The following is a 26,009-nucleotide window of genomic DNA, read 5'->3' as shown; positions in this document are numbered from 1 at the left end:
GACCAGATTTGACAGTTGCTCTCACTGGTGGGACACTGGCTCCTGATGATAAAGGTTCCCACTCACTCTGCAAAACAGCTTGATTCTCCTAGCCGCCACTATTCCTGAGCTAAATGTGTTTCGATGTTGCAGGTTCCTCTGCTGCTTTATAACCCATTTTGAACTCAAATAAGAATATATCTTGAATTTTCTTTTTATCTTACATAATTTTCATAGTATAAAATAAATATAAAACAAACACCAAGTCATTAGCCAAAATCATAAAGGGAGAGAAACACACATTAAAATGATGTATGACTTGACTGTATTTATTGAAGAAGGTTTTCCAATTTTCAACACTGTAAATTTTAACACTGCAAAAACTGACACAATTACTTTTTCACTGACTTAATACATTTATTATGTAGTAAATAGGATTCTTTCTTAAGGTTTATCCATGTTCTTTCTGTCATACATCACCCAGGGATTAAAAAGGATGGAAATAATTGCCCCCATTCTACACATAAAGACAATATTGGTATGGGGAAATTAAATGACACTTTGTTGTCACACAGTTGTCACACAGGAAGCCAGCACCAGTCCAGCACACCAGGCTTACATACAGTCTTGTGTTGGAACTAGGACTAGTAGTAGTGACTGCACTTTAGAAGCACTTAGGGAGCTTTAAAAATGTCGGTGCCCAGGCTGCACCCAAATGAAATGAACCAGGTTCTCTGCAAGTGCAGGCAGTCATCATTAGTTTTCAAAGCTCTCTAGATATTCCAGTGAGCAGTCATGAGTCTCTAATATTCTACCCTGGTGAATATTTTCCAGAAAAACTATGATATAATTTACCAGCACATCAATACATATAACATATGATACATTATCACGAACGCCGTGCTTCTGTTGGTGGCTTGGAGTTCTAACCCTAACATGCATTCTGAATTATGAACTATCATCTTTAAGAAACCATTCAAAACACATGTGTATAAGGAGTGACCACCATGGACAACATCAAACTACCCCTCCATCACTGTAAAGAATCATGCTCCATCACTAAAACTCCATTAATGAGTGTAAAAGTAGACCTATTATAAGCTCACAGCTGAAGATGCAAAAATCATCCAGATAATAGTGAGGCCAGGTGCTGGTCTCCCAAACAGCTTTGGCAGCCTGGTGACTTGGGTTAGCTGCCATAATTCTCTATTCCCTAGTGTGCATAGGGATGCTGTTGAGGATGAGCAACTGCTGTTCAATTAAAGCACTGAACAACCATACTACTACCACCCTGCAGGGGGTGAGAATTAGTCAAGTGCAATGTAACTGTCCTAATTGAAATTTGGCCAGTGCTCCTATAAACCAGACAAGCAGCCAGCCGTATTCAAGTTACAATAGCTCAGAACTCTCCCAGCAAGAAATAAGTGAGAGGGAGATTAAAATTGGCATGGGCAGAGCCTCAGAACATGGCCTGCAAAAATGCCTAGGAAATTACTTCACACACATGCAGTTCAGCTGAGCAATGTCTGAAAGTATACTAACTGTAGAAAGAGGAACTTCCATTACATCAAGAGTCTCCCATATCTTTTTATGCAGGGACAACTTGAGCTAGAATTGATTTTTAGGATTTGCTTTAAATGCAATGTCCTTAAAAAAATTTTTTTTCTTCTGTAAACTTCCTTGCTTCCTTGCTCAAGAGACATGACATGAGCAAATATGCTTATTTTGATTATTACAATAGGAAATTGAAATTAATTAATTAACAACAGTGTTCATAACAGACTAAGTTTATTTTATAAGTCTCTCTCTCTCTCTCTCTCTCTCTCTCTCTCTCTCTCTCTCTCTCTCTCTCTCTCTCTCTCTCTCTCCCCATACTACATGCCTTTATAATGTTCAAACAGATGTTGCCTACCTGAAACTCATCCTTCTGTCCTGGAAGGAAGAGCTGTTCTGGGCTGTCCTTGGTAAGACTGATTGGCCCAGTGACTCCTTCTTCTCCATACACCCAGAGTGTGACATTGGCCTGTGTCCCTGTATCTCCAGTCAGCACTAGCACCTTCCACTCATCTTCTGACGGAAGAGTCTCAGTACTGTGGGAATGCCTGCTTTCTTCTGTATAGAGTGGGAGAAGGACAAAAGGAGCAGATCGGGTACTTTAGGCTAACAGAATCCTTTGTCACACTGGGGTCCAAGAATATCAAAGAACACCCAAAGGAGCATGGACGATGTGGGGTGAGGGAGGTGCTGAGGTGTGCAGACTCCAGGGAGCTGGCTTGTGCTTCTCTCACCACAGCAAAGTTCAGGGCAACTGACTCAACTACTGAAGAAAACCACACGAACACAATAATTACCTGCCATGCCCAGGGAGCTATTACTTGTACTCAGTGCTGCACCACCAGAGAGTATGCTAGAGCCAACAGTTGTGAGCCCATAGATTTTTCATAAAGTTACTTATTAACTTTATTTATACATAACCAATAACTACCAAAGAAAGTAACAAAATGAATTAAAACATGCCTTCAAATAACATTAAAATAGCATGTCAAGGATAGAGAAATTTTTCTGAACTATTTCTAAAAAGTATCAAACTAGAGAAGGAGATAAAAAGAATTTGGAATTAAAGTGAGCGTTGGAACCCACAGAGGTTTCCTAGTAGTTTTACCCAGCAGAACTGCATAAGATGATGATTACACCACTGGCCTGAGTGCCAGGTATTTGGAAGAGTCTACAATTTCTTGTGTCTAGCGATGGCGGTCTTTTTGCCTCACCCTTTGGCATTGTTGTAAAAAGTCCTTTTGAGTAAAGTTCTGGGCTGGTGGATAAGGATCTAGGCCCACCCGAGACTGTCTTGCATTTCTATTTCTCTCCCTTCTATATTTCTATCTAAGTCTCTTATTCTTCTCTCCCCAAGAGTCCCTGGGGTAAATAAATGTGAGAGCTGGTCTCCCACAAGTGAGACTTTTCACATATACAAATAGCTACAGTGAACTAATTTTTAAATAATATTACATATGAAATTAAAATTGAAAAATCTATAAAAAATAATGTATACTTTCTGAAAGTTACTTTCTCTTGGCTTGGATGATCTGTCAATACAATAATAATCACTATTTGCTTATTTCTCCCCCTCTTCTGTGTGTGTGTGTGTGTGTGTGTGTGGTGTTTGGATCAAGGGTTGACATTGAATATCTTTCCTTGATTGCTCTCTACCTTTGTTTATTGAGACAGAATCTCTCAGGGCACCTAAAATACACTGAATTGACTAAACTGGCTACTCAATGAACTTCTAGGAGCTACCTGTCTATGACCCTCCCTAAACTGAGATTTTAGGCACTATGACCAGATTTTCATGTCAGTTGTAAAAATTAGGTCCTCATGTTTACATGGCAATTACTTTATTTACTAAGCCATCTCTCTTAGGCCCAATAATGACCATTTATCAGGACTCTATTTTTGAGCTTTGTGTTAAGTGTATCATACACAATTTTCATTCAATCATCTCATAAGTTTTAAGGTGAGTCAAATACTAAGGTCTGTTTTAAACTGCAGAAAAGAGTCAGAGAAGTTAAATAATATGTGAATTAAATAAGTACACCACTAGTGCTTATGTCCAAACCCTCTGAACTCAGCTGAGCTTGAGTGGGTGCTGTGTTCTGTAAATGTAGTTTACCAGGCTGCAGCAGTCATGGCATTGCTGTTATTTAACATGCGGTTTTGTGTTACGTGTTATGCAAAATACTTACTCATAACAACGTCATTCTCATTCAGTCATCACATTAGTCCTACAAGATCCTTCACCCATGAAGCAGGTAGGAAAACTAGGCCTCACGGGTTAATGATTTGGCATAATCACATAGGCTGGGCTTCAGCCCAGGCAAAACTATGGATCTTGGTATATTTGGACATAATACAAAATTACATAAATTTGTCCAAGAAAACCTTATGACACAATCTACATTTCAAAACTCAAATAGTACCTACAAACTGCTCCTCTTGCCATTTCTTCTCAAGAACACTGAGAACTTTCTGTGCAGTATTGTAACCAAATATCCACAAGTTCTACTGATATATCATACTTCAGGAAAGAAATTAGAGATCCTGGATCAGCAGATATCCCTTAAGATACTGATAATTTATTTTCTCAGAGTATCTTAGTCATTTGAAGGATCACTTTTATTTAAGAAAACTTCAGTGCATATTATTTACTAAACATAGACAAGTGTATTGCTCTTTTAACAATGGCAATGATTGAAAGTCAGAAAATAACTAGAGCATCTTGCCCTCGAGGTATGTACTATCTAGTGGAGAGGACAGGCAAACTAATATTTTATCTAAAGCATGCAAATACACTTATAGAAAACATAAGAAGTATTGTAAAGTTCAGGTATAGCACAGACCAGGGAGTGATAGAGAAAGGAATTGGTAGGGCTTCCATTCCACTGGAAGATATAGGAAAGAAGAAATGCTAGATATAGAAAGAGGAATCTAGACTTTGCAAATAGACATAAAGGACACTCTAGACAGAGATAACAACATGTTCAGCATGCCCATGGAAAAATTGTGTAAGTGCCAATGTATGGCTGAAAATGAAATAAGATATTGTAAGTGAGAAGGAAAAGAGGGAGTGTGAGGGTATGAAAAGCAAGGGCAAGGAGGAACGAAGCTGAGACATGCTTGTGCGGATAAGAGGGAGTGGTTTCAAAGTCCAGTGGTGTTCTTACACAGAGAGAACTGGGGTTTCTGTGTGTATGTGTGTGTGTGTGTGTGTGTGTGTGTGTGTGTGTGTGTGTGTGTGTCTTTAGCTTAGTTGTTTCATATAATCTGCAAATAAGTTGATGACTGCTAAGGACCCTTCTACACTAACATGTTCTTTCATCATTTGCACAAATACAACACAGACTGAGGACATACTCATAAAATTTGATAGTTTAATCTGTAACACAGTGTGATGTAGTAAAGTCTGTACTGTCATCATTTAAAAATGAATGTCATCTAATGCCATGATCTTTTGGAAATGAACCAAAGTCCGTTGGCCTCAGACTATAAATTTCTCCATCTGAGAACCATAAAAAGGTTTTCTTGCTTGACAAAAGGTTTCAAAATGCTTAGAGGTGGGCTAATATTTGAAGAGAATGATGCTAGATAAAGCACCAATTATCAGGAAAATCTCATTTAATAAAATCTAAAAGGGATTTGTATGATTCAAACCTGTTTTTTCTAAGCATTATTGAACACTTTGATTACACTGCAACTAGATTGATTTAAACAAAACAAAATAAAACAAAAACTCTTGGCTACTTTTTGCTGCTGGTCTTCTGAAAGTCAGAAAGAAAAAACAACTGATGATACTGATAACAAACAGGCTGGTTTTAATAGTTCACATGTAGATGAATAAAAAGTCAGCTGAAGGCAGGTCACTAACAGAAATGTGGCGATGGAGAGTGTACAAACTTTTTTAAACTTATTATTTAAAGATAGTGTTTGAGTAAAGTTTTCTATAATAAAATGTAAAGAAACTATTGAAAACAAATGGCCTTTATCATTTGATAGATAGCACACCATCACAAAAATGATTCCATTTTAACCCTAACTTCAACAAAAGCATCACTATCTTTAAAATATAATGGATTAAAGAATACTCTCCCTAGTTATCTTAAAATGAAAATAAAATTTGTTAAATTAACATTAAAGTCTTGAGTAATCACAAAGTTATCATTTTTCAATTTAAGATAGAGCAGGCACTTAAACAAAGGACATGAACAAAAGCCCCATATAGACAGCTGACAAATAGATCAGAACACGAAAGTTTGTCCAATATACCATAATGCTGGATTGACACACGAAACAACAACAACAAAAAACAGCCAGGATCAAGGGAAAAGTTGGCCTCTCTACTCAGAACATTAAAAATAGATTTTATGCTCAAAATATATGATATATAAAATAATCTAAAGATCACAATATACAGAAGAAATGAAATGAAGATATTTTAAACGGTCCTTAAAGTAGAAGCACTATGTACAGACTTTCAACTAACATTAAAGGAATGCCATCATTCTACATTGTTTGCATTTCATGAGAAGAGTTTTGAAGATTCACAGTTTTTTATTAATTTTTTATTTATTTTAATACCAACCACAGTTTCTTCTCCCTTCTTTCTTCCTGTTCCTTTACCCCAACTCTTTTTTCCACTCTTCAAAAAGGGTAAGGCTCTCATGGGAATCAAGAAAGCATGGCATGAAGATTCACAGTTTAAGGGAAATATTTATATAAGTAACATCTAGAAACCATATATTCAGAGAAAGTAGTTAAACTGAATTAATATTATAAAGATTTTAAAAATTGACAAAATAGACTTCAAAACAAAATTAATCAGAAGAGAAAACCATTCATTAAAGGAAAAACCTACCAAGAGGATGGTACAACTCTAAACAATACTCTTTAAATTATTTCACAAAATAGAAACTGAATGAACATTTCCTAATTCTCTTTATAAAACCACTATTATCCTAAAACCAAAATACACAGACCCAACCAAAAAGAAAGAAATAAAAGAAGGAATTAAAGAAGGGAGGGAGAGAGGATGAAAATTAATTACAGACAAATATCCCTTATAAACATAAATATAATTCTCAATAAAATACTTGCAGGGAAAATTCAAAACATATCAAAAAATATTATCCATCATGTTTAACTTGGCTTCATTCAAGAACTACTTCTGTATAGCAAAGGACACCATCATTGAGAAAAATGGCAGCCTATACATATTTATTAGAAAGTTAGTATCTGGAATATATAAGGAAATAAAAGAAAACCTAGACATCAAGAAAAAAATTGCCCAATTTAAAAATGGGGTATAGATATAACAGAAAATTCTCAAAAGATGAAATGCAAATAGCTAAGAAACACTTAAAAATTGTTTAACATCCTTAGCCTTCAAAAATGCAAATCAAGATTATTTTGAGATTTAGCTTACCCAGTCAGAAGAATGGCAAGTATCAATTAGAAAAAAAAAGATAGCAGATTTTGGAGAATATGCAGTGGAAGAGGGACACTTACTCATTACTAATCTGCTGTGGGATGGTCTGTATGTCAAATTGCTCTGATTGGTCAATAAATAAAACACTGATTGGCCAGGGGCTAGGCAGGAAGTATAGGCGGGACTAACGAGAGGAGAAAATAAAGAACAGGAAGGCGGAAGGAGTCACTGCCAGCCACCACCAGGACAAACAGCATGTGAAGATGCCAGTAAGCCACGAGCCAAGTGGCAAGGTATAGATTTATGGAAATGGATTAATTTAAGCTATAAGAACAGTTAGCAAGAAGCCTGCCATGGCCATACAGTTTGTAAGCAATATAAGTCTCTGTGTTTACTTGGTTGGGTCTGAGCGGCTGTGGGACTGGCAGGTGACAAAGATTTGTCCTGACTGTGGGCAAGGCAGGAAAACTCTAGTTACACTAGTCAGAATGCAAACTTGTACAACCAGTATGTTTCAGTGTGCAGGTACCTCAAAAAGCTGAAGTGATGTACTAGAAGATCCAGATATGACACTATTGGGAATATACCCAAAGGACTTTGTATATTTCTATAGAGATACTTGCTCATCTATGTTCATTTCTGCTCTATTCATAATAGCCAGAAATTAGAAATCACATAGATGTCTATAAATTGATTACTAGATAATGAAAATGTAATACATTTACACAATGGAATATTTTCCAGCTGTTAAGAAGAATTGAAATCATGAAACTTGCAGGTACATCAATAGTTCCAGAAACAATCATCCTGAATGAGATATCTCAGACCCCAAAACACAAATATTTAATATTTTCTTTTATATGTGGATGTTAGATTTTTAACCACAGAGTTTAGGTAGCTAGTAATGAATAGTAGGGAAGGAGTGGACTTCCAAGGAAAAGAAAGTAGAATATAGTGTCATAACAAGGTAACCAAAGTGGATTAAATTGGGAGGAATGGGAGGGCAGGGTAGAGGAAAAAAAGTGGGGAAGGACAACTACAGCTAAAGACCTTTTGAAAAGCCATATGGAAACCTTACAGCATATACATGTATGAAAGGAATTTTAATGGAGTTGCCATATAATGGGAAGACAATGGCCCAGTGGACATGTTATGCCATCAAGTAAATCCTCCAGTGTCAGGAATGAAGTAAAACTTGTTGAGGCAATGGACAAAGGGACTCAATAAAAACCCAAGCATCACAAGTTATTGCCAAGACTATTGGGCACTCTTTACAACCTATTGCTGAATATACAACTTATTTATGTCATTAAACAAATAAAAATCAAGCTGGTACCAAACTAGAAGATTCATCCCTACTGACTATAATTCATGGTGCTAGAGGATACTTTGCCTGCTGCTGGAGGAGAAAAGAAATCATCAGTTTTACTCAGCTAAAAACCAGGCAACTAAAACTGGCAAGATATAATGGTGCAATAGTGTCACAACTATCATTCGAATAAGAAACCACTTTTTGGTTAGATTTGTGGACCACTCCATTAAATGGAAACAATATATGATACTACTAAAGTGTCCAAGAAATTGAGACTAGATGGGTCAAAGGCCAAACCTATTATTATTATTCTGCTAAAGGGACGTAGAAATAAAATGACTCCTAATAACATACTGCTATACCCATAGAGCAGAGCATTGTTCAACCCTCATTAGAGAGGCTTCTTCTTGCAGTAGATGATAACACAGAGATCCACACATGGACAACACATAGAGAGTGAGATATTTTGCAGCACCCAGCCCTAAAAAGGGTGTCTTTTTCACACCCTTCCCCTCAAGCCTCAGATATCTATGCAGAAGAAGGCAGAAAATTTGGAGAGCCAGAGTTTATGGATGACTCCAAGGAGACAGCATTTCCAGATACAACCCAACTGATATACATATAAACTCACAGAGACAATGACAGCACATATAAGACCTGTACATGTTCAAACTAGATAAAATGCCAGCACTGAAAAGGGGAAGTGAACAGAGTTCCATCCCTAACCAAGGAGCTATCTGCAATAGATGCCATCTGGGAAATGGAAAAAAAAATCAGTTTTCGCCAATGGAGTGTCCTAGAAATATCAGCCATACTCAGGGGCAGACCTGATGTCTAGGAGTGGTTGGCCAACACAAAATGACTCCGTTATGGTTTTGTGGATTTTGTTTTATTTTCTCTTTATTTATTTTAATTTGTCTGTTTTGTTTCATTTTTGTATTTTGTTGTTTTCTCCTGATTCTGTTTTGTTTTGTTTTTAGGAGAGAGAGAAAAAAGAACTTGAAGTTGGGTAGGGTGGTAGAGAAATTTGGGGAGGAGTTGGAAGAGTGGAAAGAAATGATCAAAATGTGTTTTGTGAAACAAATTTATATAAAAATAATTGTCTTAGGGTTTCAGTTGCTGTGAAGAGACACCATGACCACAGCAATTCTTATAAAGAAAAATATTTAATTGGGGCTGGCTTAGAGTTTCAGAGGTTTAGTCCCTCATCTTCATGGTGGCATGCAGCAGACATGATGCTGGAGAAGGAGCTGAAAGTTCTACATCTTGATCTGCAGGCAGCAGAAACAACTGTGTCAACACTGGGCATAGCTTCAGCATAGGAGACCTCAAGGCCCATCCCTATATTTCCTCCAGCAAGGCCACACCTACTCCTACAAGGTAACACCTCCTAATAGTGCCAATCCCTATGGGCCAAACATTAAAACACATGAGACTATGGGGGCCATACTTATTCAAAGCACCACATTCCACTCCCTGGCTTCCATAGGCTTATAGTCATCACATAATGTAAAATGTGTTTAATACAACTTCAAAAGTCCTCATAGTCTATCACAGTCTTAACAATGTTTAAAAACCCGAAGTTCAAAGTCTCTTCTGAGATTCATGCACTCTCTTAACTGTAATCCCCTATAAAATAAAAAATTTAAAAAAAGATCACATATTTCCAACTTATAATAACATAGGATATACATTACCCTTTCAAATTGGAGAAGAGAGAGCATAGTAAGGAAATACTGGAACAAAGTAAGACCAAAAACCAGCCAGGCAAACTCCAAACTCTACATCTCTATGTCTAATTTCCAAGCACTGTTCAGATCTCCAACTACTTTCAGCATTGTTGACTTCAACACACTTCCTTCTTTTGAGTTTGGTCTATTCCCTGTTAGCAGCTCCTCAACAGATATCCCACAGCTCTAGCATTTCCAACATCTTAGGATCACCAAGGCAATTCAGGCTTCACTTCACAACTTCACAACAATGACTTCCCTGGGCCTCCATGCAGGGACATCCCTGACACATATCTGGCATCAGCAGCTTTCTTTGGTCACCGAGGAAGATTCCAAAATCCTTTTCTTCTATCCACAACTCTAAATTCAGAACCACATGGCCAAAGCTGCCAAGTTCTGCTGTTTGCTGAGGCTGGATCCCTCATTCAATTACATCTTCACCTGCTTTCTGTTTTCTATGATTTCCTTCACTGCCCAAGCTTGGCTGTCCTGAAACTTGATCTGCAGACCATGCTGGCTCAAACTCAGAGATCTGCCAAAATCTGACTTTCTGAGTACTGAGATTAAAGGCATGCACCACCATGCCTGGACCTAAGATATTCCCTAATTCCTTTTCACAAATTGGAGGCTCACCTGAATAGAGTCTTGTCCTGAGATCACCACTCCCTTTATTTTATTTTTTAATCTGTTTGTCTCCTTGAACACAAGACTTAGTTTCATTCTACTTCCTGGTGCTCCTTTTCTTCTCAAATTGTGTATTTTGTATTTTTCCTTGCTCTGTTTGTTCTTTTTAATTATTGACCTGTATAAGATCAATAACCACATAACAGAGTCAATACTAGGCTGTTTTTATATTTCCTCCACCAACAGAATTAATTGAAATCTCTTCATTTTAGCCTCAGTCAGACTCTTTTGACAAGGGCAAATAGCAGCCACACTCTTCACCAAAACATCAGAAGAACAATTTCTAGGCAACGTATGAAAATTCTCATCTGAAACCATTTAAGCAGGGCCCCCACTGTCTTTCATGTTCCTACTAGTATGGTCCATTAAATAGCACTTAAAGCATTCCATTGCTTTTATAACCCAAACTCCTAAAGTCCAAGTGACACCAAATAAAAGCATGATCAGGCCTACCACAGCAATACCACACTCCTGGTACCAACTTCCGTCTTAGTTAAGATTTCTATTGTTGTGAAGAGACATCATGACCTCAAAAATTCTTACAGAAGAAAACATTTAATTGGGGCTGGCTTACAGTTTCAGAGGTTTATCCCATTATCTTCATGGTGGGATGCAGGCAGACATGTTGCTAGAGAAGGAACTGAGAGTTCTACATCTTGATCTACATGCAGCAGAAGCAACTATGTCTACACTGGGTGTAGCTTGACTTCAAAGCCCACCTTCATACTTCTTGAAACAAGGCAACACCTCCTAATAGCTCCACTCCCTATGGGCCAAGCATTCAAACATATGAGTCTATGGATGCTATACCTATTCAAACCACCACAATAATAAATAATTTTAAATGAATGTATTATTTGTATGTTATTCATATAAACGTCTCCAATCAAAGATTTTTCCAAGTAATGAAAACTTATGTCAACTATTCATGCTATTTACTACACTAACTAGTACAAGCATGAAACAGTAAACATATTTCATTCCCAATGCTGAGAGAATATTTTTAGTATTTAAAGCAACACTATGGCTATAACAAAAAGAAAAAGGAATACAGCTTATTACCCAGAATACCCACTTCTAGACAGTATTCTTAATGTCCGTGTGTGTGTGTGTGTATATTCAGACATGCAGTACAAATGAGTGCTCATTGTAAGTTAGTAGAGTACATAGTGGATATGTTTTGTGCTATCTATTGGCAGTATTGCTTATAGCAATTAAGTTGATTCACAAAAGAATATTTAATATTATTAAAATGCTTATAATTTTTGTTACTTCCTATTAACTGGAGAGCACATTATAAAACTGTGAACCCAATATAACCTATGTAGATGCTTTTAATATTTTGCTTTGTGCTTTATGTATTTTACTTTTTATATAAATATAAATTATTATTATATAAAGAACAAATTTAATTTGTAGACTACTGGTTTGAAAAAAAGCTTTAATTTTCAAGTGGAAAATTTAATCCATGTTTTTCACCCATATTTCTCTCTGAGTTTTAACATTTATGGACTGGCACCTTTCTGCACTTGAAGAAAGCTGTAATGCCAAGTAGTCAGCCCTGAAAACACACACATACAAGTAGAATTATATGAACTGAGCAGGTTGCATTATTGTAATTATATATAATATGTTGTTTATTTAATGTACATAATTACATTGTGTATAATTGTATTGTAAATATATATGTATATATATGATGGGAATAACAATGAAAAAGGAGTATGCAAATCTGAAGAACAGGGAGGGCATATGGGGAGCTTTTGAAGGAGGGAAGGGAAGGGAGAAATGGTGTAATAATCTCAAAAATATTTAATTCAAATCTTAAAAAATAAAAATGATGCAATGGCTTTGCTTCAACAGACACCCAACAGCACCTCTGAGCATTCACAGCAGACAGAAAATTGGCAGTGTGGCTGCCTTTCTGCTTGTCAGCACCAGAAGCCAGGTACTGACTCCATGACTGCAGGGGAAACCCCTAACACATCGCCTTCTCTTGGCCCTGTGCCCCTCATTTGTAACAATCTAAGAAGGTTCAGTTCAGAGCTCACATCATGTCTTCCCTGTCTATATTTTGTCTGATTGTGTTTAGATGCAGTATTTCCAAACTTAAAACTAGGCAGAAGTAGTTTATATTCTCTCACAATATAATTTTTAAGAATATGAGTTTCTAAAGTATTTATAAATAAAATGATTTGGTGCCTTAGATTTGCTTAAAATGACCCAGTTGAGATGATATGAGATACTATGAATGGCCATCAAGCAAGATCAGCTTATGGTAGGAATTTAAACCAGGTAATGGGTACATAGGGAATGTATTATACTGTCTCTATTTTTATGTAAGTTTGAAATTTATATAACAAAATATATTGACTTTTAACAAAAATGAGATTTCTGCCTGGCATCCTCTCTTTTATGAAAAGTGATTAGAATTCATCTTGATGTAAAGTAAAACTCTGCTCTAGTAATGGTAGAGATCCACCTGCTACTGCAGTGCAGTGTTTATTATACCATACTCATGGCAGTGCAGTGTTTACTATACCAAGTTGTTTGCAGTGCAGTGTTTACTATACCAAGTTGTTTGCAGTGCAGTGTTTATTACACCAAGTTGTTTGCAGTGCAGTGTTTATTACACCAAGTTGTTTGCAGTGCAGTGTTTACTATACCAAGTTGTTTGCGGTGCAGTGTTTATTACACCAAGTTGTTTGCGGTGCAGTGTTTACTACAGCAAGTTGTTTGCAGTGCAGTGTTTATTACACCAAGTTGTTTGCAGTGCAGTGTTTACTATAGCAAGTTGTTTGCAGTGCAGTGTTTATTACACGAAGTTGTTTGTGGTGCAGTGTTTATTACACCAAGTTGTTTGCAGTGCAGTGTTTATTACACCCAGTTGTTTGCAGTGCAGTGTTTACTATAGCAAGTTGTTTGCAGTGCAGTGTATATTACACCAAGTTGTTTGTGGTGCAGTGTTTATTACACCAAGTTGTTTGCAGTGCAGTGTTTACTACACCAAATTGCTTGCAGTGCAGTGTTTATTACACCAAGTTGTTTGCAGTGCAGTGTTTACTATAGCACGTTGTTTGCAGTGCAGTGTTTACTACACCAAATTGTTTGCAGTGCAGTGTTTATTACACCAAGTTGTTTGCAGTGCAGTGTTTACTATAGCAAGTTGTTTGCAGTGCAGTGTATATTACACCAAGTTGTTTGTGGTGCAGTGTTTATTACATCAAGTTGTTTGCAGTGCAGTGTTTACTATAGCAAGTTGTTTGCAGTGCAGTGTTTACTACACCAAATTGTTTACAGTGTAGTGTTTATTACACCAAGTTGTTTGCAGTACAGTGTTTATTACACCAAGTTGTTTGCAGTGCAGTGTTTATTACACCAAGTTGTTTGCAGTGCAGTGTTTACTATACCAAGTTGTTTATGGTGCAGTGTTTATTACACCAAGTTGTTTGCAGTGCAGTTTCTATTACACCATGCTGTTGGCAGTGCAGTGTTTATTACACAATGCTGTTGTCAGCTTCTAATTCTCTTGCCCCCCTGGTATAAGTGAGAAAAGTTTTATCTTTCTTGATAACTAAGCATTTTGAACAAAGGCAAGTTTTTTTGTCTATTAATACTGAAAGACTGGATTGATAATGAAGACAATCTTCAATTTGCTTTTAAATGTCTTTAAAGGCAACAAAAGGTTTTCCAAAGTGTTTTAACATATATTTTCATGTAAATTTAACTAAATTTTTATGTTTTCATATGATTTCAATCAAAATGTATGTAGTGTGAGTTCTAAATTGTCAAACCAAAAAGAAAGTATTTCTTGAAAGAAGCAATACACAGTACTACAACTGTCTGGTGGGGGCTGGGTGGCAAAGACACAGGAACACTCAATGCATTTTTCTACCCAAAATCATATATCTCTTAAATCCACTCCTGCTGCAGCCTAGAAAGGCCAAGTTCAAGCACACCATGCACACATGCCTTACAGCATGTCACAGGAGATGCCTCTGTGTCTGCTGTCTGTGGTGTGTCAGCAGCCTGTAAACAATTTGAGCTCAGCCTCCTCCCTTTTGTCTTTAGCCTTCACTCCCACATTGTCATTAATTACTAACAAAGAATTTACAAGACTTTACACGAAATTTAGGATTCAATGTTTATTTTATACCTAGAATGCCCACTATCAGTCTGTAGCTTTCATTTTTGTATGCTTTAATATTTGATCCAACCCACTTACTCATTAATAAATTTTGAGACTGCTACGGCCAAGTTTGTTTTCCTCCTCACTGTATTCTCTTATGTACTGGCTAGTTTTAGGCCAACTTGACACATTAGAGTCATCAGGAAGAAGGAAGCCCCAATTAAGAAAATGTCTTCCTGGGAGATTATCAGTTCATCTGTCTCTGACATATTCATGTCTTCTCTAAGCAGCATTAGTGAAAACTTTAGCATGTTTCTGTAGTCAGCAAGAGTCTTTACACCTTCTAAGTGTCCTGTCCCTTAGCCAGGCTCCTTCTACTTTTCTCTCTCTTACTCCCATCATTTAACTCTGAAAGCATGGGCTCCATGACCAACCCTGATCATGTTCAGGAATGTCTATATTTAGACTCATTTAAGAATCTGCCTTGACTTCTGGACATATCAGTTGAAGTGGGGATGGGTAGTTACCTTCTTTGCTAAGCTCATGTTTATTGTTACTATTCTGTTGTAATAAAAGTTCATAAACATGAAATCATAAAAAAAATGCCTCCATAAGATAGGGCTATGGGCAACCATGTAGGGCTTTTTACATGATTGATAGGGGAGGACCCAGTCTTTTGTGGGGGTCCCATCCCTGAGCTGATGGTCCTGGTTCTATAAAAAAAAGCAGGGTGAGAAAGCCATAGGGAGCAAGTCAGTAAGCAGCACCCAACCCTCCATGGCCTCTGCATCAGCTCCTGCCTCCAGGTTCCTGTCCTGCTTGAGTTCCTGCCCTCACTGCTTTTGATTATGAACTGTTACATTGAGCTGAGAATGAATAAATCCTTTCCTCCCCAGGTTGCTTTGGTCATGATGTTTCCTCACAGCATAGTAACCCTAAGACACCTTATATTGCTGATCTGTTAGAAACAGGGTATGTGTGTGCTTATAGTGACTAAGCAAAAGAATAGTGTCGAACATCTGAATTATCATAAGGATTAGTTCTCTCATCTTGCCCAAGTCATTTAGTGTTATGTTGAATGAAGACAGGTGTCTGCTAAAGGTCCACAGACTGACCTTTGTCACCAGGGTGATGCTGTTGCTAAGTGATAGATCTTTAGGGGTGGGTCTTATAGAAAGTCCTTATGTCTTATAGGACATATCCTTAATGAAGATTCTGGAATCTCCCTCTCCCTCCCTGACTCCCCCCTCTTCCTTTTCTTTATTCCCCTTTCCCTCTCTCCCTTTCTTTCCAATCTCTATTCCAATTTGAAATGTAATCATTTGCTTTCAAAATTCATTTCCAAACCTTTGACCTATGAAATGATGCTGTAAAAAGAATTCCTGTTTTATACTACTATACGGACTTTGTAGTCCAAAACTTAGAGCTAAATAAAACTTTTCTCTTTTTAAGACAATTGCCTGTGGTACTCAGTCATAGTAATGCAGATAGCTAATATATTTCATTTGCTTCATTCAAAAATTCTATAGTTCCTACCATTCAAAATTTTAACAATGACAACATTTTAAAATGTTTTACAAGAACAATTTTATTGGAAATATAAAAGTTTTCTCTATGCTTTTTTCTTCACTCACAAAAAAATGTCTATTTCTGAAGATTTCAGCTAGCATGCTATTTTGAACATCTTGCTTGAGGTAGCCAACTCTTATTTAAAAGTCTTTACTTCCTGACACAAATTGAATTCTTCTATGAGAAATTTTAACTAAGCACATTTCTCATGTGAGTAATTCTTCACACTGCTCCATGAATCTGTGTTGTGTGGAAATACAGTCCAGGACTAGTCCATTACAGCAAAAAGTCACAGTGATGATTTACCTATGGCTAGTATCATAAAGATGTAGGCATATCAGAGAGACTTTTTATTTATTCTTTGACAATTTCATACCTGTATTTGTTGGTTTTGAGGCATTTAACCCCCATTTTTCTCTTACCCACTCTTCTTCTGAAAACCTTCTTTCCAGCAAGCCTCCTCCTACTTTGATGTCTGTCCCTGCCCTCCCTCCCTCCCTCCCTCCCTTCCTTCCTTCCTTCTTCCCTTCTCTCTCTTATTTATTTTTTATTTATTTATTTCTCATCAAGTTTGAGGCTGCCCACATGAGCATGTTAGGTGTGGGATGGGTGTGGGAGTTACCTCTTGGAATGTAGGCAACTAATCAGTGGCTATCCCACTTAAGAAAATCATTCCCTCAGAACCCACTACCCACCCATTGTCACACCGGTGAATGAGTACCTTAAGAGATCCTCATTCATGCATCAGAAAATAGTAAGAAATCTGGTCTTCCATAGATCTTACACAGGTAATCACGCCTTTGGTGAGTTCACAGTATAATGAGCATGTCATTTCCAGAAAACTTTTGTGGCACTCTTCTCCATTCTCTTGCTCTTAAATTCTTTCCATCCCATGTTCACAATGTTCCCTGAGCCTTGTTGGGGGTGATGTATATGACTTGTTTCAAGCCAAATAATCTACTATCACTTATTCTCCACAATTTGACTACCCATGATTTCTGCCTTAACTGCCCCACTCTGCAGGAAAAAAAAGTTTATCTTATGATGTTTGAGAGACACCAATTTGACATCATGTTCATTTAGCACAGCAGAGAGTTCTCTGTTGGGGCCTAAGACCTCTCGAGCTACAGACTCCTGGGCAGATTTACAGTTCAAGGCCTCAGTTTTCTTTTGTAGAATGGGCATCAAACCCAATTAGAAAGGATTTGGCTACGGTCATAGTGTCATGCACTAGTAGGTATATCTTGCCAAGGAGGTTATTTTTATCAATTGCCATTTGAAAGAAATAGCAGTACAGCCAATAATTAATTTTTAAAAACCATTTTGATAAAGGTAACATCCTAGTTATATATAAAAATGGGCTTGTTGAAAAAAGAAAGAAGCCGGGCGGTGTTGGCACGTCTTTAATCCCAGCACTCGGGAGGCAGAGGCAGACAGACCTCTGTGAGTTCAAGGTCCTCCTAGGCTACAGAGTGAGTTCCAGGAAAGGCACAAAGCTATACAGAGACTGTCTCGGAAAAAAGAAAAAAAGAAAAAAAAGAAAAAAGATAAAAAAAAAAAAATGACTCAAAGTCTGGTGTGGTGGCACACAACTTTACTTCCAGTCTTCCGACTGAGGATCACAAGTTCTGGGCAAGACTGCAAGAGTCTTGCTCCCTTCTGTCTGTTGATGGTTACATCACAAAGCACAGAACTTGATGGATGCTGTACATTATAATTACTAGTAAGAATATATTTGAGAAAAAGAAAATAATGAAACAAATATAGGAAGTAGAAATCCAAAACTTTAGGATTTGGAGTACTTTGTTCATGGTCTGCCCAATTCATCTAATTTTACAATTGTAGAAATGAAAATTATTTTGATTGTGTTAAATAATATAATATTCTTCCTAAAGTAACTACAGGGAAGAAGCAAAGTAGAGAAACAAACCAAAAAAGAGGAAAAGACTGCTGCTTACTTTCTGAGGACAATGGTGAGGGGTGTCTGGCCTTGGATTCTAACGGTTTTTCTTTCTGGTGTTTTGACAGATGGATCTTGTCTTCCCCTTGGCTGGGTGTTGCAGACATTCCCATTGGGTTTTCTCTGCCAACTGAAATTAAGATATTTAAAAATTGAAAGACACTATCATTTCAAAATCCCAATTTCTTCTCAGAATGTTCACCATATGCTCAGCACCAAGTCTAAGTTTTCCCATTGTTTGCATTTGCCTATTAAAATCATTTCACTCCTATCACACAGTTCCCAGAAAATGACTTTTCATTCTTACCAGCAGGCTATGCATAAATTGCATTCCTATAAACCCTATTCACTGTTCCTGTATTCCAAGCAACAAGCAACAGCTTAACATCTCAATACAAATCAAATGACTTATTCAAGATATTTTCCTTACAGATTCTAAATGGGAGCTACTTCAGTAATCTGCTGTTTTGCCTTCCTCAAAGAAAAAACTGAGCAAAGCATCATTCAAACAGAACTTCATGCAATCTTACCAGAATATCTAACCAGAGAAATATATACATATCTATGAATGAAAAAGAAACTAGCTACTTTTCTGTCATCTATAAAAAAAGCAAGTGGTTTGGGAGGCTGCATCAAAAATAGATATCTCCAGCTTCGTTGAACAATGTCTGTTTAAGCTCTATTCAAAAGTGTTACTTATGTTTAGAATTTCAAAATTAAGTTGTATTTGTTCTTTAGGATCAAGCATAAGAAAGGTGATAACTCTTAAATGACAGTCATTTAGATTACAGATGTCAAGTTTTAGAGAGTGCATTGCAACATTTATATAGATGCCTGACTACATAAGATTATACTCTGATGACTCATAAAATTAGACAGCATGAAAACCTTCTAGGTGTGGAGTGAGTGATACTTAATGACATGAATGATGCACAGACAACAGTATACTGGTGTCTGAAGAACTGCCTGGGACATTGTACCTTAGTTATATCCTGCAAGGGTTAAAAGGTGTAATTCCAGGATAATGAGATTTTCAACACCAAGTCCTATGAAGCTTTGGTTTTCCCATTATGTCTACTTATAGCATAGTGTTTAAGCACTGGAGATGGATGACAATAAAGGAATTCAAAGTAAAAAGGGAAGTTGACTAGACTTCTACACGTTCACTGGGTAAAGATTGCTAAACATAACTTAGGGTCCATTTGCCTATGAATAAAATAAATATCTGGAATTACGAGGGAATATGAACCAATCTTCTAGTTACTGTCATAATCTTAGAAAAAAGGAAGTACATAAGACATGGCGTTGGTATTTATGGGGTTACAGCCGAGAGGGAGACACACTTAAACCATGACCTCTCATACATATGCAGAGTGCTTCACAAGACCTATGCAAAAGGTATTCAGGAATATAATGAAGAAACTAACATCCCAGTCCAGAGACAAACACAAAAGGGGCTGCACATAGGATCAGCACAGATATGACTATGAAATAAAAAACAATGTCTCCAGTCTCTGTACCTTCCTTGTAATAATTTCTCAAGGTTCTACCTGGGATTCTCCAATGGGTTGATGACATCTTTTTCTATGGAAAATATGTTTTCTGTAAATGCAAGAGCAAGGAAGCTCCTGTTACTCTATGCAGAGGGAGCAGGTGACTCACAGAAGGTGGTTCACACTCCAAGTACTAAAGTAGCCCTCTGATAACACTCTGGATTAGAGCCTATACTACTAGTGTGTTCTCTTATCTAGTTCACAATTGCCAAAGGAGTGTGCGGGGCTATGGATATAGCTCAAATGGTAGAGTGCTTTCCTTGCATACACAAAGCCCTAGGTTTCAGACCTAGTACCCCATAAAACTGAGCATTGTGGTATATGTGTCCAATCCTAGCACTTGGAAAGAGGAGACAGGAAGACCAGTAGTTCAAAAGTCATCCTTGGTTATTTGGGGATATAGTGAGTTTGAGAATAGCCTGGATACATGAGACACTGTCTCAAAAAATTAATTAATTAAAATTTAAACTTAAAAACTAAAATTTAAAAAAATCAAAAGTTGAATGTGAAAATTTATTAGCAGCAATGTAAAGTGATAATTGTAATGATAATAAAAGATATATCATTTTCCTTATAGAAAATTAATTATTCACATCTGATGGTATCATTATATGCATAATGTCCGTTATGTCAAGACTCAACCAGACTCTACAAAGTCAATTAGTAAAAATATTTTGTTTTATATTTAAAAAAATAAGAAACAAACAACTACAATGATGCATTTCTGTCACATGTTGTGAGTGAGATTATTGTACACATAATTAGAATCTGATGAGCTGGCTACTATTGCACTTAGGTTTTTATGTAATTTCATTTTTATTTTTTTTTTCAAATATCAAGCAAAAATGAACTTTCTAAACACATTTTACAACAAATATCTATAAGACTTAGTAGGAGCACAGAGGCCTTTGTGCTTACAGACATGTACTAAGGGAGCCTGGAATGTTAAGCACACAGGGTTGTTTCTTCAAGAAAAGGAACCCAAAACCTGTTCTCCTACCCACAGGGCTGGAGCAGACATGCTCTCTAGCCTGGTGACCTTTTTGCTATCCGTGTAGCTGAAATTTTCTGGTACTGGATCTTCCCCAGACTCTTACCTTAAATTCATTTTTCTCAGTCCAACTATAGAACCTATCTTTTGGACTTTACAAAGAGTTTTGATGTCACATCTGATCTGTTTTTAGCTTACTTTCCTGTTGAGAGTTACGTATGCTTTGTTGTATATGCAGGACTGAGGTAACCATCATCAAAATAGTTTTCACCAAACCATGCTATGCTTAAATGTGACTAAAATAAACTACTTGAGGTAAGACTCCCAAAGTTTGAACATACATCAACTGCTGAGTCATATTGAGCTGAACTTCCTTCTTGCTTCCTGTGGCTCATCACTTTGCTGGCTGTGAGTGTCACAAAAACCCTCAAAGATGTAAACCCAAATCCTTTTTTTAAAACTATTATTATTATTATTATTATTGTTGTTGTTGTCATTTATCAGTGTGTGTGTATGATGTGTATGTATATGGGCATACACATGCCATGGCACAAATGTGGAGTGAAAGGACAGTTTTCTGCATTGTCTTGTAGTTGGTTGTTTTTACTCTTTACTCTTTGGGAGGTCCACCATCCAGCTCCCAAATAAATCACATGGAGGCTTATTCTTACTTAAGAATGCCCAGTCTTAGCTTGGCTTGTTGTTTGTCAATTTTTCTTAAACTATTGTGATGATATTTTATCTGTGTCCCCCAATAAAGTTTATCTGAGGGTAAGAGGAAAAATCCAGCCACTATAGTAAACATAGAAGTCAGGCAATGGTAGCATATGCCTTTAATCCTAGGATTGGGGAGGCAGAGATTCATCTGGATCTCTGCGAGTTCAAGGCCACACTGGGAACAGAGCCAGGTGTGGTGGTATATACCTTTAATCCCAGCACTAGCCATAAAGGTCTGGAGGTCTGTACAGACAGACAGGAAGTGACAGAGCAGAGCAGGAAGAGGAAGTGATGTAGCAGGGTAGAGAGAGGAAATGAGTTGGCAGAACAGAAAGGCATATTGGCGTGGGTACACGGGAAGCAGCTCTCTTTGGAAGCTGCAGAGTTGGTGAGGTGAGGTTAGCTGTGGCTTTTCCTATTCCTCTGATCTCTCAGGGTTTTAATCCTGATATCTGGCTTTGGGTTTTTATTTAATAAGACCTTTTAAGATTCATTTTAAAAACTATCTGTCTACATTTGGCCTCTGGGCTTTTACCTTTCTCTATTTCTGTATATCTTTTCTTTCCTTCTTATTCTATGTCTGGCTGTGTGGCTGACCCCTTCTTTTCTCACTCTTTGATTTTCACCTCACAGATTTCTCCTCCTGTTCATTCTCTCTGTCTGCCAGCCCTCCCTATCCTTTCTCCTGCCTCACTATTGGCCATTCAGCTCTTTATTAGATCATCAGGTGTTTTAGATAGGCAAAGTAACACAAGTTCACAGAATTAAGCAAATGCAACATAAAAGAATGCAGCACATCTTTGTATCATTAAACAAATCTTCTACAGCATAAACAAATGTTACACATCTTAAAATAATATTCCACAACATTGCTTCTTTCCTTCCACCTTTACACGGGTTCCAGGAATTAAACTCAGTTCATCAGACTTGTACATAAAGCATCTTTACCCACTGAGTGATCTCGATGAACATAAGAAGTTTTTACTGTAACAAAAATGTAGTATCTAACTCGTATATTTAGTTCTATGTCTTTCCAGGTTATTGAGCTAGTGTCTGTTCACTTTTTTTTATAAGGAGTGTAGCTCACACCATACCACCTAGCCAGACTTAGAACAAGAAAGGGCAACTTTGTGTGCATGAATGAAGCCTGTGTCCTAAAACCTTGAATGAGTTTACTCCGCCTTCAGTATTCTATATGAGTAGGTCACTGAAGCTGATGAAAAGTGTAACACGAATCTTAAAAGGACTTACAGTAAAAAAAAAAAACTCAGAGTCAGATATTGGGGTGAAAGCTGAAAGTTCAGAGAAACAGAACAGCCAGTTACTAGCTTACCTCTAGGAAATCCTCAGCCTCAAGAGAGAGAGTTCCTGTTTCCTCACACCTTATATACCTTTCTGTGTTCTGCCATATTACTTCCTTGGATTAAAGGTGTGTGTCACCACTGCCTGGTTCTGTGTCTCTCATATAGCCCAGTGTGGCCTTGAACTCACAGAGATCCAGACGGATTAAAGGTATAATAGGATTAAAGGTGTGTGCCACCACTGCCTAACCTCTATGTCTAATGTAGTGGCTGGTCTGTCCTCTCATCCCCAGGTAAGCTTTATTGGCATACATGATATATCACCACAGAAAGGTTCAAGTTCTAAGGATCTTGTAACCCCACACAGAGGGAGGTTTCATTACTTGGGTTTGTAAGTGTTGGTATTACCTGGAGTAATAGGAATGTATGAGATTCCCAAATGACCCATGTATCTGGATAAAGAACCTCCTGCCCAGTTCAGCATAATAAATGCTCATGTAAATTTGAGTACTTTCAGTTTCTCTTATATATGAGAATCATATGTTCTGAGTAAAATTCATGAAAGAAGATGAAGAAGTTTTGCTATACAAACTGTCTATCACAGCTAAATGATAGTGAGAAATGGTTTTATTATAAATTCTCTATTTTCAATCATTAAATCAAATCTCAACCAAATTATACATGAAGAAATCAAGTTACAGAGAAATAATGTGATTTGCCCAAAATGATTAGAAGACATGATGAAATACTATTTCTTGCCTTCCAGAAATCTATCAACTGTTTAAATTATAAAAGACACACTGTGAAATATTTTCTTCAATAACTATAACAGCAGTCACTTATAGAGCACTCATGGAGTGTCAGACACCCTTAGATGTTAATTCACGTGGCTCTTACACTAGTTCTGTGTTAAGGTATTCTTGTCTTCGTTTCATAGAAGAGAGGCATGAGGTCCAGTAGCTGTGAGGGCACAGGCTGCCAAGAGACCATCTGGGATCTGGACATTGACAGCTTTGCCCTCCCAGCCCACATGGTAAAACATCACCTCCCAAAGTTCTTGCTGTTTGGAGGCAGATCCCGTCCATTAGAATACCCTTGCCTTACAGGAGTATGTAACCTCTCTGTTCTCTTCCTACCACTCTCTCCTCTCCACCCAAGCTCCTTATTGGGCACGTTCTACTCTGAATTTCAAAAAATAGTGTGAAAAAGCTTGTGTTGTAAAAATAAGTTGTTGACTTGGACTGTGTTGAAATACAAATAATTCAAGACTCAACAATTTCAAAGTTTTAGTATTCTTTGCTTCTTCCTTGGAGAAGATTCAATCTATCAACCATATTTACATAGTTCAGATTCTGTAAGATTCATATTATTCTAAAATTATAAAGATTACTAGGGTAATTACTGAAAAAAGTTTTAATAAACACTCTATCATCCCTACAAAACCTTGTGATAGCTTTCTGGGAGAGAATTGTTTTTATTGTGGTACTTTGGGAAAAAAAAAAAAACTAAGGCTTTGCACATTAAAGGAACACTGTGCCAGTGCGCTATCTCCCACTCCAATCTAGGAGACATTTTCAGCATTTTCTGCATCACTTTTGAAGGATCCTTTTGAAGGACCAAAGGAAGATCACCAATAACTCCCATCTCAAATACAAATATTTCCATAGGATTCATTTACTGAAAATACACACACTTGCAATTTCAAATGTTCATGGATTCAAGCAAAAAAAATCTTACCATAGTATAATGTTACTATTCTTACGTACATATGACAAAGCAGAATCTGAGATGTTTAATTAGGTACATATTGCTAGCACATAAAAATAAAACCCAGGCATGATACGTCATTGGGTGACTGTTACAGCATTTGCTTATTCAACGAATACAGCCAATTTACCTGCTCTGAACCAAGCACTATGCTGCATCTGCAGATGCTATGGGATGGGATCAAGTGCTACCTTTAACTGTAAGTGTTCAGAGAAGCCCCCTAATGCCTGGGAGTAACAGGGTAAGTTACAGATGAGTACCCACCCCTGTGCTTTCCTGGCCTGACAGGTAACTCAGCAATTCTCAGAAAAGTAAAGTGGGCTGAGAATGAATATCTGACCACATAGGGTTCTCACGGTGGCTCCTGCTCAGCAAAGAGCACCCTGCACATAAGAACCAAGCTTTGTGTTTTCTTTCTCTGGAATGTTCAGTGTCTGTTAAGACTCAAAAATAAATCTCTGAGAGCAGTTGCAGCTGCTTACTCTGCAGTCACACTCTTCATTATCCCAGATGGGAAACACACAAATTTGCCATGGAAGCCAAGAAGTTTTCATGGTGAGTGTGAACATGCAACTTCCTGAACACTGGGATTTCCCCCTCAGAAGCATAAGAAACCAGTGCTGGGAACTCCATGGCAGGAAACACCAATGCTTTCATACACATCAGGATGCTCATGACTCAGTGCTATGATGAGACCTCTGAAGCAGTATCTCTGTATTTTGCTCTTACTAAAATAAGAAGTTGCCCTTATAAACAGGGAAGGAAATGCAAAGTGCTCAAGGTCTAGAGCAGAACAGATTGGAGAGTTTGTAATATGATTTTTGCCTATAAGTTGACAAGTGTGGTCTCCTAGTATCTCTCATTTATCTGCAGGGCATCCCTTCTTTCCATGTCCTCTTCTATTTATTTTTACAAATTTATTTATAATTATCATTATCTGTTCTTCCTCATCTTTTCTTCTCTGCTTCTTCCTTATTATGTGCCCTTTCATCCTTTTTTCCAGAAGCTTACTGCCTCCTGCTAGCTCTTCCTCACTCATCTACTCCACCCTGCAACCTTTTGTGTGTTCTCAAGTTATCTGCTGCCCTTCAGAGTTCCCTAGGCAGATTGCATACCCATTTAGCTGAATGGGGGTGTCACTCTGTGACAGTCTGTGGGAAACATTTTTACTAGCTCGACAATTTATAGGGTCTTAAACACAGAAACTTAAGGTTTAAATGGAGTCAATGCAGATAAATATAAATAACTAGGTCAGATGGATATACTGTCATGATATAAGGCAAAGACTTCTGAGAGGAGAGAAAAGAACATCAATTGAGAAAATGCCTTTAGAAGATC

At 37.3% G+C, this 26,009-nt stretch overlaps 1 protein-coding gene across 1 annotated transcript in view; it reads right to left on the bottom strand.

Annotated features, from left to right (window-relative positions):
* Positions 1 to 26,009, bottom strand: part of Rp1 (RP1 axonemal microtubule associated) — a 357,619-nt gene that overhangs the window by 178,836 nt on the left and 152,774 nt on the right. Inside the window, 2 exon segments of the mRNA XM_059255599.1 lie at positions 1,892 to 2,091; positions 18,341 to 18,472. Of these exon segments, the coding sequence (XP_059111582.1) occupies positions 1,892 to 2,091; positions 18,341 to 18,472 (332 nt within the window).

This window comes from Peromyscus eremicus, chromosome 2, assembly GCF_949786415.1.
Source record: "Peromyscus eremicus chromosome 2, PerEre_H2_v1, whole genome shotgun sequence".
NCBI classification, from domain to species: domain Eukaryota; kingdom Metazoa; phylum Chordata; class Mammalia; order Rodentia; family Cricetidae; genus Peromyscus; species Peromyscus eremicus.
The sequence above is the reverse complement of the archived record's forward strand: the minus strand, read 5'-3'. Positions and strand labels throughout refer to the sequence as shown.